The sequence below is a fragment of the Periophthalmus magnuspinnatus genome, chromosome 5, assembly GCF_009829125.3.
Source record: "Periophthalmus magnuspinnatus isolate fPerMag1 chromosome 5, fPerMag1.2.pri, whole genome shotgun sequence".
Lineage (NCBI taxonomy): Eukaryota > Metazoa > Chordata > Actinopteri > Gobiiformes > Gobiidae > Periophthalmus > Periophthalmus magnuspinnatus.
The window spans coordinates 20,390,932-20,407,165 of NC_047130.1; the positions used below are offsets into that span (position 1 = coordinate 20,390,932).

A 16,234-nucleotide genomic window follows, 5' to 3' on the forward strand; every position below is an offset into this window, starting at 1 on the left:
AAACACAACTCCAGGTGTGTTTTGATGAGGTAACAACATTATAACATGTCTAAAAGCTCACAAGAGTCCATTTTGCATAATATAAGACCTTTAAAGTATCCCAAATCTAACAGTGGCAGCCTATTTATTTATATGTACCACTTTATTTATATGTCTGTGGTGTCAGTTTCAATAACAATTTTATTTTCTGCTCAGCATATATCCAGCCGGCGACACAGGGATGGAGTCGCAGGAAAACCCAACCCACTCCTGAACCGACACAAGAAACGCGCAGATTTCATGGTTTGTAAATAATTCAGTAAACATCAAATCAGCTATTTTTCCCCATTTACTCCTTGTATTAAAGAAGACATATTCTGCTTTTTCCTGATAATTAGCAATAAACTACACACTATATATGGATTCATATCTTAAATTTCATTCAATGTAAAAATACTCATTAAAAACTTACACAGATCTGTTGAATCTATGTTCGGAACTGCAGAAGTGATTCTCCATTACTGACCCTGACCTCTTTATAGTGGTATTTATTATGGCAAAGTAACTTTTCATAGTATTTCAACAATGAAGTGTGTATTTTGAAGTTAAGTACAGGACCGTGGGTGGGGGTAAGAGAGCAACTCAGAATAAGCTAATGACAAGGGGAAACTATTATAACAAGGTCTTAAAAGTTCATTGCGCATAGTGCGTCCCCTTTAAAGTGGGACTAAATGCCTAAGCTCCACCCACAACCACGTTTAAATAGAGCTGCTAAACTTGGCAGTACATGGAGAGCTAACGAAGAGAATGAGGAGGGGAGGAGGGACCAGTTCGGATGGTATCAAGAACAGTCCACCCCTGTTTGTAATCAGAAACAGCTGGTTTTAATCAGAGCAGTCTTTTGTGATGTCACCAACTACTAAAAAGTGCAGAGGCCACTGAAAGCAGCAAAAACTTAGACGCTTTTGACTAGAAAACTGCAAATTTACCTAGTTTGTACTAACGTTGCCAAGACCACACAGACTACAGACTACACAGGTTTAGTAGCAGACAGAAGTGGATTTAGAGTGTTGTTCACTTTAACTTACCTTTATGTTTATTTGCTCAAAGGAACTTCCAAAGCCTCTTGGGCCTGGCCTCTTGCCCAGTCCTCTGGCAGTAGCAGCAGCGATGGCGGCAGCAGCATCTTCAAACCAGCTGGCTCTACGTCCTCCAGGTCCTGCAGGGCACCACCACCTCCTGCAGGGAGCACCACTGAGCCTGCTGAGGCCTGCCCCGGGACCTATCCGCACTGCACACGGACCCATCCTCTTCACCCCGTACTGAGGAAGAGGAGGAGGAGTGAGGAGAACCGCACTGTGAAGAGAGACAAGAGACAATAGACTTTGATAAGGCAGTGAACTAAAACCACTCCCTCAGTCACTACAAAGAGTTAAACTTTAACCCAGAGCTATACCAAGACTAGAATGGGACTAGACCAGGACTAGACCGGGACTAGACCAGGACTAGACCAGGACTAGACCAGGACTATGATAAAACAATATTTATCCAGTGAAGCACTTGAAATAAACAATATAACATAATTGACAGAAATAAAATGTCAGGGATGGGTTTAGGATGTTAGCTATCTAAGTTTCAACTTCCTGTTATAGGCTCCATTTTGAGGACTTCTTAGCATTGAAAAGCTCTATTTGCTGATCTATTTCTATTAAGATCTTTTTCATGAATTGCTTATTGCCATAGCAACAGTCCCTATATTTCATGACACTGAAATAATAGTGCTTTTTGTTTTGATACAATACCAATAAGTTTTGTATTATAAACCATACTATGAAGATTTTTACTTGGTGGCATTTAAAGGGCATCGTTATATTTACTCCACCTCAGCTTGAACTGATCTAAAAAGTAAATATATGTGCAGATAAACTAAAATATTAACACTGTATGTCCAGAAGCTGACCAAAATGCATTTTTATTATGAGATATTTTTTTTTTTTTTTTTTTTTTTTTTTTTGCATGACAATTTATACTTTTCAATACCACAGTTAGTATTAGTATATATGTAAATGACTAAATTTAGCAGAGGGCAAAACATTCTCATTGCATTATATAGCAAAACTGACAGAAGTATGGGTTGTGGACTTAAACTATCTATTCATGGATTTTAATTTCTAGTTATAGGTGCCATTTTGAGAACTTTGGTCTTTCTGAAACCCATGGATGTTATTTAGTCATTCGAAAATTGTCTTTCATAAGGTAAAAACAAACACAGTAAAATAAAAACTAGAATGTATATGGAGAATCAAAGACCCTCAAAACTGAGCAACTTTTGAACTACTACCGTTTCTTTAAAAAGTGTTTGTTTTTTTTAAATTACAGGTCCATGCATAAATAAGACCACGTTTGTTCCTTTCCTGAATCGTTTTATAATAGTATTGCTATAATAGAACTATTAAAATACCATATTGAAAACTGCATTATGTTATCTTATAAAAGAAATTGTGATGATTGTGGTACTGAAATTAGTATCGGGTATTCAATCTTTTCCGAAGTATCGATAAGTGAGTTTCAGATGTTACCATCACAACGTTAACTCACAAACAAAATATAATGTGACAAGGGAGTGGATTTAAACACAGCCTTAAAATACTGTAGATCTCTGTGGTACAAACTGTGGACTTCTGCTGCTAACAGGGAAAAAACGAGATGAAAGACAACTCAATATTTCCCTTAAATATTAAAGGACAGATTAAAACTTCAATAGTCAAAATATCAAAGAAAACCACATAGAACTGGACTTGAACCCTACCTCTCCTACCTGTTTCATCTATAAGGACTCTAAGAACATATCCAAAGCAACAATACTCTTATGAAAACACATGCCTGCTGGATTATTCAAAGTAGCTGGATAGTATCTGTATTATGATAATGGACTTATACTGTTAGAAAATGGGTATCCAAAATGTCATTACGCAATTGTTTCTATAACTGTGTGTAGTTAGTAAGTTGCTGGTAAATGTGGACTATATTTACCCATGTTGCATCAAAGCGGGAAGTCAAACAAGGAACTAAAACTTGTCAGAAATTACGTCTTAAAAAGTGGATGTTTTGGAAATAACCACACATGAAGCCATTTGTGATATTCTGGTGATAAATGCAGAAAGATAGAAATGTAGTGAACGTTATATGGCTCAATTGTGTGTGTAGAAGTCTGAAAAACAACATGGTGGAAGCTAATAATGAATTGTTGTATTCTTGACCCTAAAGATACTCAATTGTTTCTATCTGCACTTTAATTGCTCAAAAAACTGGTTTGTTTCATTGGTTGAAATTACTAGTTTTATCACTGTGAGCTGGGGCTGCACAATATACAGATCAATTGTATTATTTGTCTATATGAGATAAAACTATATTAATCTGCAAATTGAAATAGTAAAGTTGCACTATGTAATGTTTGTGGTGAACGGGCCATCTGCTTGTCTCCATGGAGATGTTATTGTTCCTCAGTATGACATCACACTTCCTTCTCAACGTGTTTTTATTTCTATTAAAAAAAACATGCATTCTTAACATCAGGGGACTGTATCTCCACAGATCTGACCTGTTATATGGGCTGGTGTCTCCATGGAGATAGCTTTAATACCATACCGTGGAACATTCCAATTGACAGTTAGATACTAGTTGACGTTTAGCTGAATCTCAAGCTAAAAACAAATGAGTTCAACATTGGGACAAGCACGTAGACTAACAGGCTGGATTTTAAAAAGTAACATGGACTGTAATGTTATAACAGTAGTCACTATTAAAATACATTTTCTATATATTTTGCAGCCCTACCATCAGCCTATATAGCATTATTTGTTAACAGGTTTTTTAATTCATTATAATCTTCCCAGATCGCTCCTTAAAGGTCCTCTATTACACAAACTTGACACTTCTGAGCTTTAAGTCATGTTATAATGCTGTTACCTCCTCGAAAACAGACCTGGAGTTGTGTTTTGTTTCATTCAGACATGTGTGAGTAACTTTATTATTAGTCTGTAACATCTCCAAAGCTCAAAATGCTCTGTTCCACCTTGTGATGTCATGTAGTTGTAGTTTTCAAGTTAGCAGCTATCTTTTACCTTTAGGTCAGTTGAAATGGTCAATTCCAGGGCTGAAATGATCCAAATGATTCTAGTGAAGGTGTATGGAGTTTAAAAACACAGTGGAGCACTTCCTGTATTACCACATGACATCACGAGGTGGAGTATTTTCTGATTGAGAGAAGAACTTGCATAAATATGCAGGGTTTGTGAGTTAAACATGTGAATGAAAAAACTGCGCACACAACTCCAGGTCTGTTTGTGATGAGGAAACAACATTATAACAGATCAGAAAATAGTGTAATATGGGCCCTTTAATCAGTGTGTCAAAACAGTGGCATAAAGACACCAGCATTTCAGCAGACGACAAGTGACCCTCAGCTCTAAATATAGGGTGGGCAAAATGACAAATATAAAAATCTAATTACTATCTGACCGTATAACAGATATGAGATAAGATGATGTAGTGCTTTACAGCTTTTCTGTTTAATGTGGCCGTATGTTAAACACAGACAATGTCCCGCCCACACCTCCTATTGGTCAGCCTCTGTCATGCCCTGAGTGAGTGACAGGTGGATTTAATCAATCACAGTGAAGCATGAACTCGTAATTGAAGAATATAGCATTAATGATACTTTAAAGGTGCACTATGCAACGTCTCTAGTAAGACGTTCACCACCTGCTTGTCTCCATGGGGGTGTTATTACCGGTACTTTGTTTGGATACGTTGCACAGTAAAGCATAAATTTGTATAAACTTGTCTAACTTGCATGCATGTTTTTATTGCTCCTAAATACCTTGAAAAAAAGAATTCTGAATGTGAACGGGGTCATATCTCGACACAGATATGACCAGTAACTTGGCCTGATGGCAGTTTGTTTATCTCCAGGGATCAGGATCATTTCGGGAAAAGCAATAACATCTCCATGGAGACAAGCAGGTGACAGATGCCCCAGTAGAAAAGTTACATAATGCACTTTTAAAGGTCCTATAGTATGCAAAATTGACTCTTGTGAGCTTTAGGTTATGTTAGAATGTTGTTACCTCCTTAAAAACATACCTGGAGTTGTGTTTTGTTTAATTCACACATGTTTGAGTAACCCTTTATTATTTGTCTACATCTCCAAGGTTCAAAATGCTCTGTTCCACCTTGTGATGTCATGAAGAGGTTATTACCTTTTACCTTTTGTTTAGTAGTGATTGACAATTGAAGGGTGGAAATTATCTAAATGAGTCTAGTGAAGATGTATGGAGTTAAACATCACAGTTCACTTCCTGTATTGACACATGACATCACAAGGTGGAGTGTTTTCTGTTTGAGAGAAGAATGCAGCGTAAATATGCAGGTTTGTGAGTTAAACGTATAAATGAACCAAAATACAACTCCAGGTCTGTTTGTGATGAGGAACCAACATTATAACCTCAATCAGAAAACATTGTAATATGGGCCCTTTAAGACAGTTTAAAGCTACTATTAAAACATCATGCTTTTTTGCCATTTTGCCCTCTCCTAAATGTATGCAAACAGAAGACTTATATGTAGCGTGTCATATCTCTTCTCTGTTTATTTGACTCTGCTTTAGACAAGTGCAATGGTTTCCTGAAATTTTGGACTTTGAAGCAATACTAGTGTGAGCACTCCTAAACTTTAACTGCAATAAAAATATCTACAGATGTATTATTGTTGTCTATTGTAAATGTAAATAATCTGACAAATGTTACATGTTGGGGCTTCCTTATTGTTAATTCAAACTGTTCTATATACAGTCAGTCTCTGGTTGTAAGCCATGTTTGCTGATTTTTCTCATTTTTCATTTTCTTTTTCAGATGTACTAATATATGACAATAAACTACAAAAGTGGTTGTAAAAGAATGTTGATGTCTTCTAGATGTGGTTTTACCCAAAACAGGAACTTGAAGCCAAAATGACACATTACGGGTTTGTGGTTGTCTATTCTGGATAATAAATCCCCTATGAGAATTCATCATTTCTTTGCTTTGGAAGTTCAAAGATTGTCTTAATTTATTACAATTCATACTAGGGTCCATAGTGTATGAAATGTAAGATTAAAACTGAAAGTGACAATAAAGGCCCTGGAACGGTCTGCCCTCCTTTGCATTTCCACTGCCTTGTCTTGGTGGCTGGCTTGAGGTGAAATAAAAAGTTCCCAAGCTATTTCAGAATCAGAATCAGAAGACTTTTATTGCCATAGTCTGTGAACACAGTTCACAAACTAGGAACTTGCTTCGGTGAAAAAGTGCAACATAAACACACTGAATAAATACAAATACAAATAAGGGCATGCACAAAGTTAAAAAGATATTTCAATATATTCAATGACAAGATATTTCAATATATTCTGGTCTATAAACAAGTAAACTCTACTCAGTCCCTGGGTGTAGAATTGTAACTCAGTACAAAGCCATTACATAGAAATGAACAGATTTTTTAACACAATTATGTAATAATAAACGTAACAAAGACAACTACTAGGCCTGTCACCATATTGACTATACTATTACTATACTATGGAACAATTATTTTTGGGGGGCAATATTTATCGTGGATACTTTTTCTTTCTAATAATGGGAAAATGTTGGTTATTTTTCTGTACTACAATCAGATTTGAGCTGTTCTATCTTCATTATATAAAGTAACTAACTACTTAAGAGATTTATTCTGCTACTTATTTATGTATTTATTTTTTACAATATTTTAAATTTAGAATACATTTTGGGTATAATCTACCTTTACGGTTTGGTTTCAATATTATGGTTTATCATCTATATTTTACTCTACTTGCACTTCAGAATCTGTTATTGTGACAAGCCCATATACTACTGGGTTCCAATACTAACTCTTATGAATCTAAGAAAATAATAAAGAAGAACTTTATAAAAGGCCCAGTACCACAGACTGTATAAACTTTCCTATCAGCTAGGAAAAAGTTATTCCAATATACACAAAAATATCTTAAGAACATATACTTAAGAAGTGTAATTTTTACTTCTCTTCTCAGTTTCAGTTACTACAATTACAGCAGCCAACTTCATAATTTCAGAGAAGAAGAAGTCTCCAAAAAAGAATCCACTCAACTATAATGTACTAACACCCAATATGCGAATACCAGCAATATCAAAATATAACTCCTATTAAAGGCCCAGTACCACAGACTGTATAAAGAAGTGGGGAGTGTGATGTCACCCATAGCATCGAGCTCCAGTCAAATGAAGCTCATCGAGGCTATTGCCGTTATAGGGGCCAATTCCTGGTTTAGCAGGGAGCGGGCGCTTAGCAACGCTGTCAATCAAACCTGTTACTAACGTTAGCAGGAGTGACCTCAGGGAAAGAAGTCCCTTGATTTGTCTGTTATTAATGTTCATATCTTGATTTACCGGCACAATAGCGAAATAGAAATACCAGGATCATGTAGAGCGGGTTAATAAGAACATTTTATGACCTAAATAATGAGTTCACTGCAGCAGTTACATAGAGACGGGTGGTTTTGCAATGTAAAGTGAACTGGAGCCAGAGTCGATGGAGCCGGAAGCGCAGTCCATAATCACATCCTATTTGGTTAGCAAGTTAGCATTTATCTACACAATCTATGGCATTACCGTGGTGACTAAATGGCACTCTGTTCTCTGGATATTGAGAAAAGTGCTTATAAACTCATCACGGGGAATAATTAGGATACTCGGATTGCATAAGATAAGTGAGGAAAAACAACTTACTCCTTAGACCACTGCAAACTGGTTGAAATGAACTAGTGGATTAGGAACAACAACTTTAAGATATGAATCGTTTATAGAAAGTAAAAGTACAACTTTCCACTTCCTTCCTGCATTTCACTTTTGTCCTTGTCCTAGTTACTTGTTTCATAATGACGGTGTCAGTCACCACAAGTGCAGTAAATAACTTCAACATTTCAAAGGAAAAACTAAGCCCAAATCCAGTCAAAATAAGACAAACTCAGCCATATCAATACAGAAGTAATTTTACTAACATAATCAGGGCCGGCCTGATACTGTTATACTTGTGGCTGCTGCTTGCTATTGAGATGATGAAAGCACTGTCTTTTGTCAAATATGAAATTGTGGCACTGAAGTGGTGAGGGCCCCAACGGCAAATTCTGCTTAGGGCCCCCTGAAGGCTAGGACTGGACCTGACCATAATGTTATTCATGACGTTGTGTCGGCTGTAACCAACGGGAACAATGGCCAATGCAGCAGACCACAAAAGTAACTTCCTTCCTTTGACAAATGAAGTAAACTAAAGAAGTAACTGAAGAGAACACACCTAAAAACAACTCAGCTTGTTAAAATCTGCAGGTTAACCATTCACATGAGGTTGTATAAGTAAATTCAACTTACTACAATAATGAAGTATATTATCATCATAGTGAATGCACAGCTAAAATACGAGGTAAAGGAGCATGGCATAACTGCTTGTCCTGCCTGGAATGTTCCACAGTATGGCATTAAGCTAATCCATATTGCATCTATTTAATTGCAGGTATTTTTACTGCTCAAAAATACCTTGAAACAAATGTATTTTTACTGTGTACGGGGTGGTCTATTCACAGATCCAAACTGCAAGTTGGCCTGGTGGCATTGTTTGCTTGTCTCCATGGAAATAGATATGCTTAATGCCATAATGTGGGAGGTTCTAGGCGAAGCAATAACATGCATGGAGACAAGTTTGTAGCTGACAATTCACCAGAAAAGTGACTGCTAACTACTAGTTGGGCGCTGGTGTTGGACAGGATACTTTGTAAACATCATAACATACCATAACAATGTAAAATCACATCAGAATAATGTTTTGAAAATGACAAAGTAACTTTTGTTTTGTAACTTTCTCACTTCTCTATATTGCTGGAAATCCCTGAAGCATAATTAGGGTGAGCCGTCGTCAGAGAGTGAAGCAATACACAGCTCATAAAACAGATAGTACTGTCAGGAAGAGAATCACACCTTCCCACAACGCAAGAGGGACTAGGAGAGAGGGCATATACTATAACCTACTACTGCGGCTAGTGCTACTACAAAACATTACTGCTATACCCGAAAAGACATACTACTGTCAGGAAAAGAACCAGAACACAACACACAGGCCACTGAGAGAGAGGGTATAAGATGGACGCATTTAACAGGTAAGAAATACTATAACAACTACTACTAATACCATGGTACTACTATTACTACTGCTACTATTAATACTACTACTACTGCTATTATTCACTTTTTCCCTTTCAAAAGATAAAATATTTTGTTTTTGATTGATAACTGCTACAGAAATGGTCCTAATTCCTAAATTCCTCATGGATACAATGGAGTTGCATGTTTTATAATGCTTAACACAAACACGAGATTTCGTATCAAAAAATGTATTTATTAAGATATATATTGTTCCTTGGTTATGCCCTACTTTGCTATACAGGTATTTGGGGCAAAAAAAGTATTGAGTATTTCAATACCACCATACACCTTAACACAGGTTACTGTCTCATACCTATTTACAACAATAACAAAGGGATTGACAGACTAATCCAGTCCGCTGAAACACAGTGCAGCTCAGAGCATTGTATTGCCTTATATTCACCTTTATTTAACTAATGAAACTCTATGTTCACTTTACTGTCATAACAAAGACCCCCTTCAAAAAGAGATGACGCATCTCAAGGAACTATCCAAAATAAATTCTATTCACTTTTATTTATAAAGCCCATTTAAATACAACTTCAGCTGACCAAAGTGCTTCACATAAAAAGTCAACGAAAAACAAAGACACAGGTAATATGATACACAGGCACAGAACAATAAAACACCAATAAAACACCAATATATCCTGACTAGCCTAGCTAGAATAAATTCCTGGAATAAGAGGTTGGCTTTCAGTCTAGTCTCTAGTCATTTCCTCTCAGTTCATCCCAAATATGAATGTGTAAATACAGATTTTAAAAAAAAAAAATCATTTTATGTACAAATTCTTTTTATATGCACAACTCAACTTTAAAATTACTCATATGACATATATCTATATATCTATATCTATATATATCTATATCTATTTATCTATCTATCTATCTATCTATCTATCTATATATCTATATATATATCTATATATATCTATATCTATATCTATATCTATATATATATATATATATATATATATATATATATATATATATATATATATATATATATATATATATATATATATATATATATATATATATATATATATATATATATATATATATATATATATATATATATATATATATATATATATATATATATATATATATATATATATATATATATATGCTGTGCCTGTTTTTTTCCCAAAACGATTTGCAAGTGTAAACAGCTTATTTGAATCTATAGGCAGCAGGGTCAGGGCTATAGGGGACCAGGGTTGCTGCAATAACAGCTGGAAAATGTTCTAAACTCATTTGTGTTGGTACAATAAGGAAATGACCCAAGGTCAAGTTGAAAGTCATTTTCTGAGTTACAATATGATGTATTAAAGAAGCACTATGTAACTTTTTTTACACACTTCTTATATACAATATTGTACAAAGATGTGAGCCTGGTCACCAATTAAATCTCCTCGAATTCAGATGATTGACAGGTGGTTTAGCCAATCAGGGGCACACATGGTCCATATATATAAAAAATATTACAAGGGACTGGGGACAGAGATATCATTCTGGACTTGAATGAAATGTACTCAAATGCAATCAAAATTGTGTCCTTGGCTGATGATCCCCCTCCCCGCTCTAATACAAAACTACCACGTTTCATAAACAAAACCATTTTCCAAATATAAAATACAATGGAAATATAAAATACTCCTCTAGTCTTCATTCAGGCAACAAAACTAAAATCTAGTAAGAGCAAAAATATGAACAAACAGAAAGGATAAAACCATAGAAATAAATAACCCTATGATAACTTCCTCGATGTCTTTCTTCCAGCTCTACCAGTATGAACTTCAGTAACCAGACGGACCCGTTCTCCTGCTCCTCCCCTTCTGTTCTGGGTTACCGTTACTTCGCTGTGGTTTGGGGCTGTGCTGTCACCATCACGGGGACTTTGGGAAACCTGCTCACCGTTTTCGCCTTCTCCTTGGACCCTCGACTCCGTACACGATTCAACGTCCTCATCGTCAACCTGGCTATGGCAGACCTCCTGTACTGCACTATACTACAGCCCATATCAGTTGATTCCTACTTACATCTCCACTGGCGCACCGGTGCAACTTGGTGCAGGGCGTTCGGTTTCCTCCTCTTCGTCTCCAATTCGGTCTCCATCATTACACTATGCCTTCTTGCCATCGGACGATATCTCTTGGTGGCAAAAAGACAACTGTTTGACAAAGTCTTTTCCAAACATGGGGTAGTTTTGCTTGTGATTTTTGCTTGGGGGCTCGGTATCGCTAGTTTCGCCCCACTATGGACTGTTTATGTTTTTGTACCAAATGTTTGCACTTGCAGCTTTCATAGGACCGAAGGAAGGCCATATACAACCATTCTGCTATTTTTCTATTTCTTTGTCGGCCTTGGTTGTGTTGGCATATTTTACTTGCTAATTTATAAGCGTGTAAAGATAGCGTCGCAAGCACTACTTAAGTACAGGCTAAGTCGGAGATCTTCTAAAAAGAAACCAGTGTCCTCCAGTTCAGGGACAGACAGTGGCGTTGAAAGTGGGGTAGCTAATACTTCTACCTCAGAAGTGGCTCATTATGAAAATATTACCCAATCTGAACGACCTGGTGAAAAATCAACCAAAAATTTAGCTGTTCCTAATCAAGTTTGCCCTAAACCTAACCAAGATGCCCAACCACAACCCAAACCAACTTCTACAACTGCAGCAGACGACGGAGGCGAATTCAAAAGAGTAACTAGAATGTGTTTCACTGTTTTTATTTGTTTTGTCTTGTGTTTTTTTCCTTTTATTATTTTAAATATTGTGGACAAAAATAACCGTGCGCCACAAGTGCTCCATATGTTCAGTGCTAATCTGACCTGGTTAAATAGTTGTATTAACCCAGTGCTGTACGCCATCATGAACAGGCAGTTTAGACAGGCCTACCATGTTCTCTTGACCAAGATAACAGTCCCGTTCAGATGTTTATGTAACTAAAGGACAAGAATACACTGGAATGGCTCTCATGTCATGATACTTGAAGCTGATTGGGCGAAGCATCACAACAGCGGGATAAGCCAAGAAATCAAGCTTTTGCCAAATCCAGTTGAGTGGAAAGGACAGACATCCTTGTCATCCACAAATGCCCAAAGCTCTCCTCTCTGCAAATTTTACAAGTCCGTGTTTTTGCTAAAATAGGTTGAAGTATGTACTCGGCCTCTGCTCAAACCGTAATACTGTCCTGTGATTGGTCCAGCCTCCGAACCAATGGTGACCCAGGCCCATCACAACAGCTAGAACCGGGCCAGATATCGCAGAAATTCCTCTTTAGGCCAGATTAAAACTGGGGATAACATGGTTCCTCACAATTCTATAAGATACTTGAAACATAGCCTATCATGATAATACAACAATTAGGGCTGGACGATATGGAGATAAAAATCGAATCATGATCTCAGGATGATCTGCTTTACTGGTGAAATTGGGATTTTGTACGTCTTTATTTAATGCAGCTGTAAGACACTTCCCACCCACTTCTCCTATTGGCCATTTTCTGTAAGGCTCTGGGTGAGTGACAGGTGGATTTAGCCAATCACAGTGAAGCGTGAACTTATTTACCACTTAAAGGCAACAAAAAAGGCCAAAGTGTCCATGAAAAGTACTTTTAATATTATTGTTTATCACGATATTTCTCTCTAGCAATATCATGTTTCAAAATGTGAATTATCATGACAGGTCTATGTCTCAGTGCTTTTTAAATTTACTGACCTCAGAGCTCTTCTTTGCTCAGAACTGCTCCACTTTGTGTTAAATGTTTGGTTGTCCACTTAATACTTTTTAACAGCTTTAAGGAATTGGGATTAATAAAGTCATTTGAATCTGAATCTTGTCAAAGGGGCTACAAAACATTAGTGTTGAGAAGTAGAACACAGAAAACACGTCTGAGCAGGAAAAAACATATTTGAACTCATTTTGTGCAATAGGCCTTCTCTTATTCAGTGGATTTAAATAACAGCTCTATTCTGCATGTATTTTAGCACCTGCCTGAAAAATGGACCACAACAACACTTAACTGACTGGCTAAAACTGGACTATAACTTGGTTCACACATTTATCACATAAAGTTGAGCCATCCATAAAAAAACGTTAAATACATTTTTCAATTTTCACTGATTTTGTATAGCATGTTTAATTTTTCTTGTATATTTATTCAGATTCAAAGTCCAAAGAGCCATTTTTGGTTCCTGAATCTATCATCGACTTTGCACTTTTTTCTGTCTTTATTGACTGAAATGTACATATGTCTTGTATATACATAAATAAAATATATTGCTTTTCTAATCTAGATCTTAGTTGTGTGTTTCTTAAAAGTCAATACCTAAGGCGTACATTTTAGCTCCGTCATCACCTAATCCCCAGTGTTACGAAAGCACTTTTGGAGATTCCCATTTGACCCAACACGCTTTGAGTCAGCGATCCAGGAAGTTAAGACATGTCATTACTTGTCAGTCTAACTTGGTTTTGTAATGCACAGTGTCTATAATACTGTCAGTTACAGGTTGCAACATCAAAAGTTTCCATCAACACACTGAAGCAGTTTATCAAATATTGTGCCAGTTTTATGTAGCTAAAACCTGGAACAGTCTTCCTGAAGATGTGCATATGACTGAAAGTTTTTTTTTCAACACTCTTCTCTTTTAATGTTAATTTTCTGATGATTATTTATGTTTTGACTTGTTGTATTGTGATTTTAATGTCTTTCTTATTCTGTAAAGCACTTTGAATTACTTTGTGTATGAATTATGCTGTAAAAATAAACTTGCCAATTCCTTGCCTCATAGATGCTAAGATTATTTGGTTAATTAATAATATTTTTATACAGGTCACAATATACTTGTGCACTAGTTGTTATAAGTTAGAAGCAAAAATAGGACATCTAAATTCATTCTATACTCAAAATGTAAACCTAAATGTAAAGTTTTATTATTTGGTGGTTTATGTCACATAAATTTGACTTTTTATTCAAACAGTTTAAAAAAAATTGAAGAATTTACTGTTGTTTGGTTGTGATGTGAATAATCGTGTATAATCGTAAAAATAAACAAATATTTAAAGTCCTTTAAAATAAAAATAAAAAAATATTCTCAAAGCCTGTCACAGTTCCTACTTTCAGATTATAACAACAAAAAGCTTCATGTTGACAAAAAGCTACTGTATTTGTTAAAGATGGACCATTTAACTTTTCTTATAACTGGTGTTCTTGTCTCCATGGAGATTTAATTATTTACCTGTAAAGTTCCACAGTATGACATTAAAACTAGTCGATCTTGCATTTTTTAAATACATTACACTATAGATTATGACTGCAGGTCCACTTTTGCAGAGTTGGAACTTGTCTAGAAATGCCTGGACCCCCATCAGAAAACTTACATGGTGCTGCTTTAAGATAAACATGTGCTAAACTAATATTAAATGCTCTGTAGACAGTAATTCCCACTTAATAATTCACAATGTCGCCATGCAGAGGTGAAAACTACTTCATCAGCCTCTGACTTAGGCAGAATCTATACAAATATGAGAGGGATCTGGCTGCAGACCTCCACCCAGAGGCCCCAAACCGTACACCTTTACCAGGAGGACTCAATCAGAAGACCGAATCAGACTTTTATTGCCATTGTCAGTGAACACAACTTCACAAACTAGGAACTTTCTTCGGTCTACTGTACACTGTACTGGAGGCCGATGTTTTATCAATCAGCCATGAGAGAACTCCCTCCAGTGGACAGTACCCGTAAGAGCCCCCTTTGCTGCAGGGTGGACTGGATCAGAGGCTAACACAAAGACACGCCATGGTTTTGTGATTAGAGGCATTTTGGCCCCACAGTGCTCTACAAATATGAAGATCCTCTTTTTCCAGTGTTTTAGGTTTGGCACAATTCAAACGTGTTCCGCTTACAATGTTCCATTGTTAAAAGTATAAGATTCCTTTTTTTTTTTCAAATATTTGACTAACCAGAATGTTTTTAAAAATAATTTCAGGTTACTGGTGGAGTTCGATAGTGTCATAGAAAATACATAATTACAGTAGGCTGTGTAGTACGCTAAAGCCTAGACTGTGTTCAAAATGTTCCTCTGAACCTGAAGTGACTGAAGTAGGCCTCTCTGTGTGGGACATTGCATCCATGTTTTTGCTCTCCTGTTGTGTCCAAGGGCGGCGGGCCAAAGGCTTTGGAGAAGATGGGTGAGTTCTGTGAAGACAATGAGATGAGATGTTCACACAGCTGTGGAACTACAGCAGCCAAAGAGAACATGCTTTCAAACATCTTTTAATAATATGTTTTTAAAATCACAAAATCATATAGACATTTATTTGTGTTTTATGCAGGTTTAAACAGTCAATGGAGTCAGAAGTGTGCCCATGATCACTTCCTATTTGGAACACCGTGGCTAGCAGATATATCCATGTATATATACAGTCTGTGGGAGTGTCCTCCCTATGTGTATATATGCTATACATCAAAACATTATGGACAAGGATAACCAAAGCTTCTCCATTCAGTGTCTACCTTTGAGAAGCACAGTTGCCTTGTGAGTCTCCATCACCAGCCGCACTTCCCCGTTGGTTCTCTGAAAGTCGCTCTTCTCCACATAACTGAGACGAATTTTGCATTGACAAAATATTGAGAATTATTTCCAAAATATTGGCTGTATCTGGCAATTACTATTGATTTTTTAAAGTTTTTGTTTCAAATGAATGGAGAATATCAGCCCAGTGCATCAGTTCTTTGTCACTGATTCTGTTCATTTTCAGAAATAATAGGTGCAGCCTATTATAGCCACGTGTATGGCCATAAACTTGACAATCTCCAAGGAGACAAGCAGCTGGTGGCACCAGGCCAAGTTACACCTCTGGTTTATGAAGGTGAGCCAGCTCACATTAAGAATGCATGTTTATAAGAAGCAAAAAGGAGAAGGTGGAAAAAGGTGGAGGAGATTTCTAGTGTAAATGTGCA

At 36.5% G+C, this 16,234-nt stretch overlaps 2 protein-coding genes across 2 annotated transcripts in view; both read left to right on the plus strand.

The window, feature by feature from the left end:
• LOC117371191 (zinc finger protein 385A-like) overlaps positions 1-1,432 on the plus strand; it is a 54,246-nt gene extending 52,814 nt beyond the window's left edge. Inside the window, exons 7-8 of the mRNA XM_055221990.1 lie at positions 196-282; positions 1,090-1,432. Coding sequence (XP_055077965.1) covers positions 196-282; positions 1,090-1,305 — 303 coding nt within the window. The 3' untranslated portion in view covers positions 1,306-1,432. The remainder of the gene's footprint in view (positions 1-195; positions 283-1,089) is intronic.
• A 7,614-nt stretch (positions 1,433-9,046) lies between these two features.
• gpr84 (G protein-coupled receptor 84) lies at positions 9,047-13,391 on the plus strand. The gene is made up of 2 exons (XM_033966166.2): positions 9,047-9,220; positions 11,051-13,391. The coding sequence occupies exons 1-2, from the start codon at positions 9,204-9,206 to the stop codon at positions 12,216-12,218; spliced, it is 1,185 nt and encodes a 394-aa protein (XP_033822057.1). The 5' UTR covers positions 9,047-9,203; the 3' UTR covers positions 12,219-13,391.
• The last annotated feature ends 2,843 nt before the right edge of the window (positions 13,392-16,234 follow it).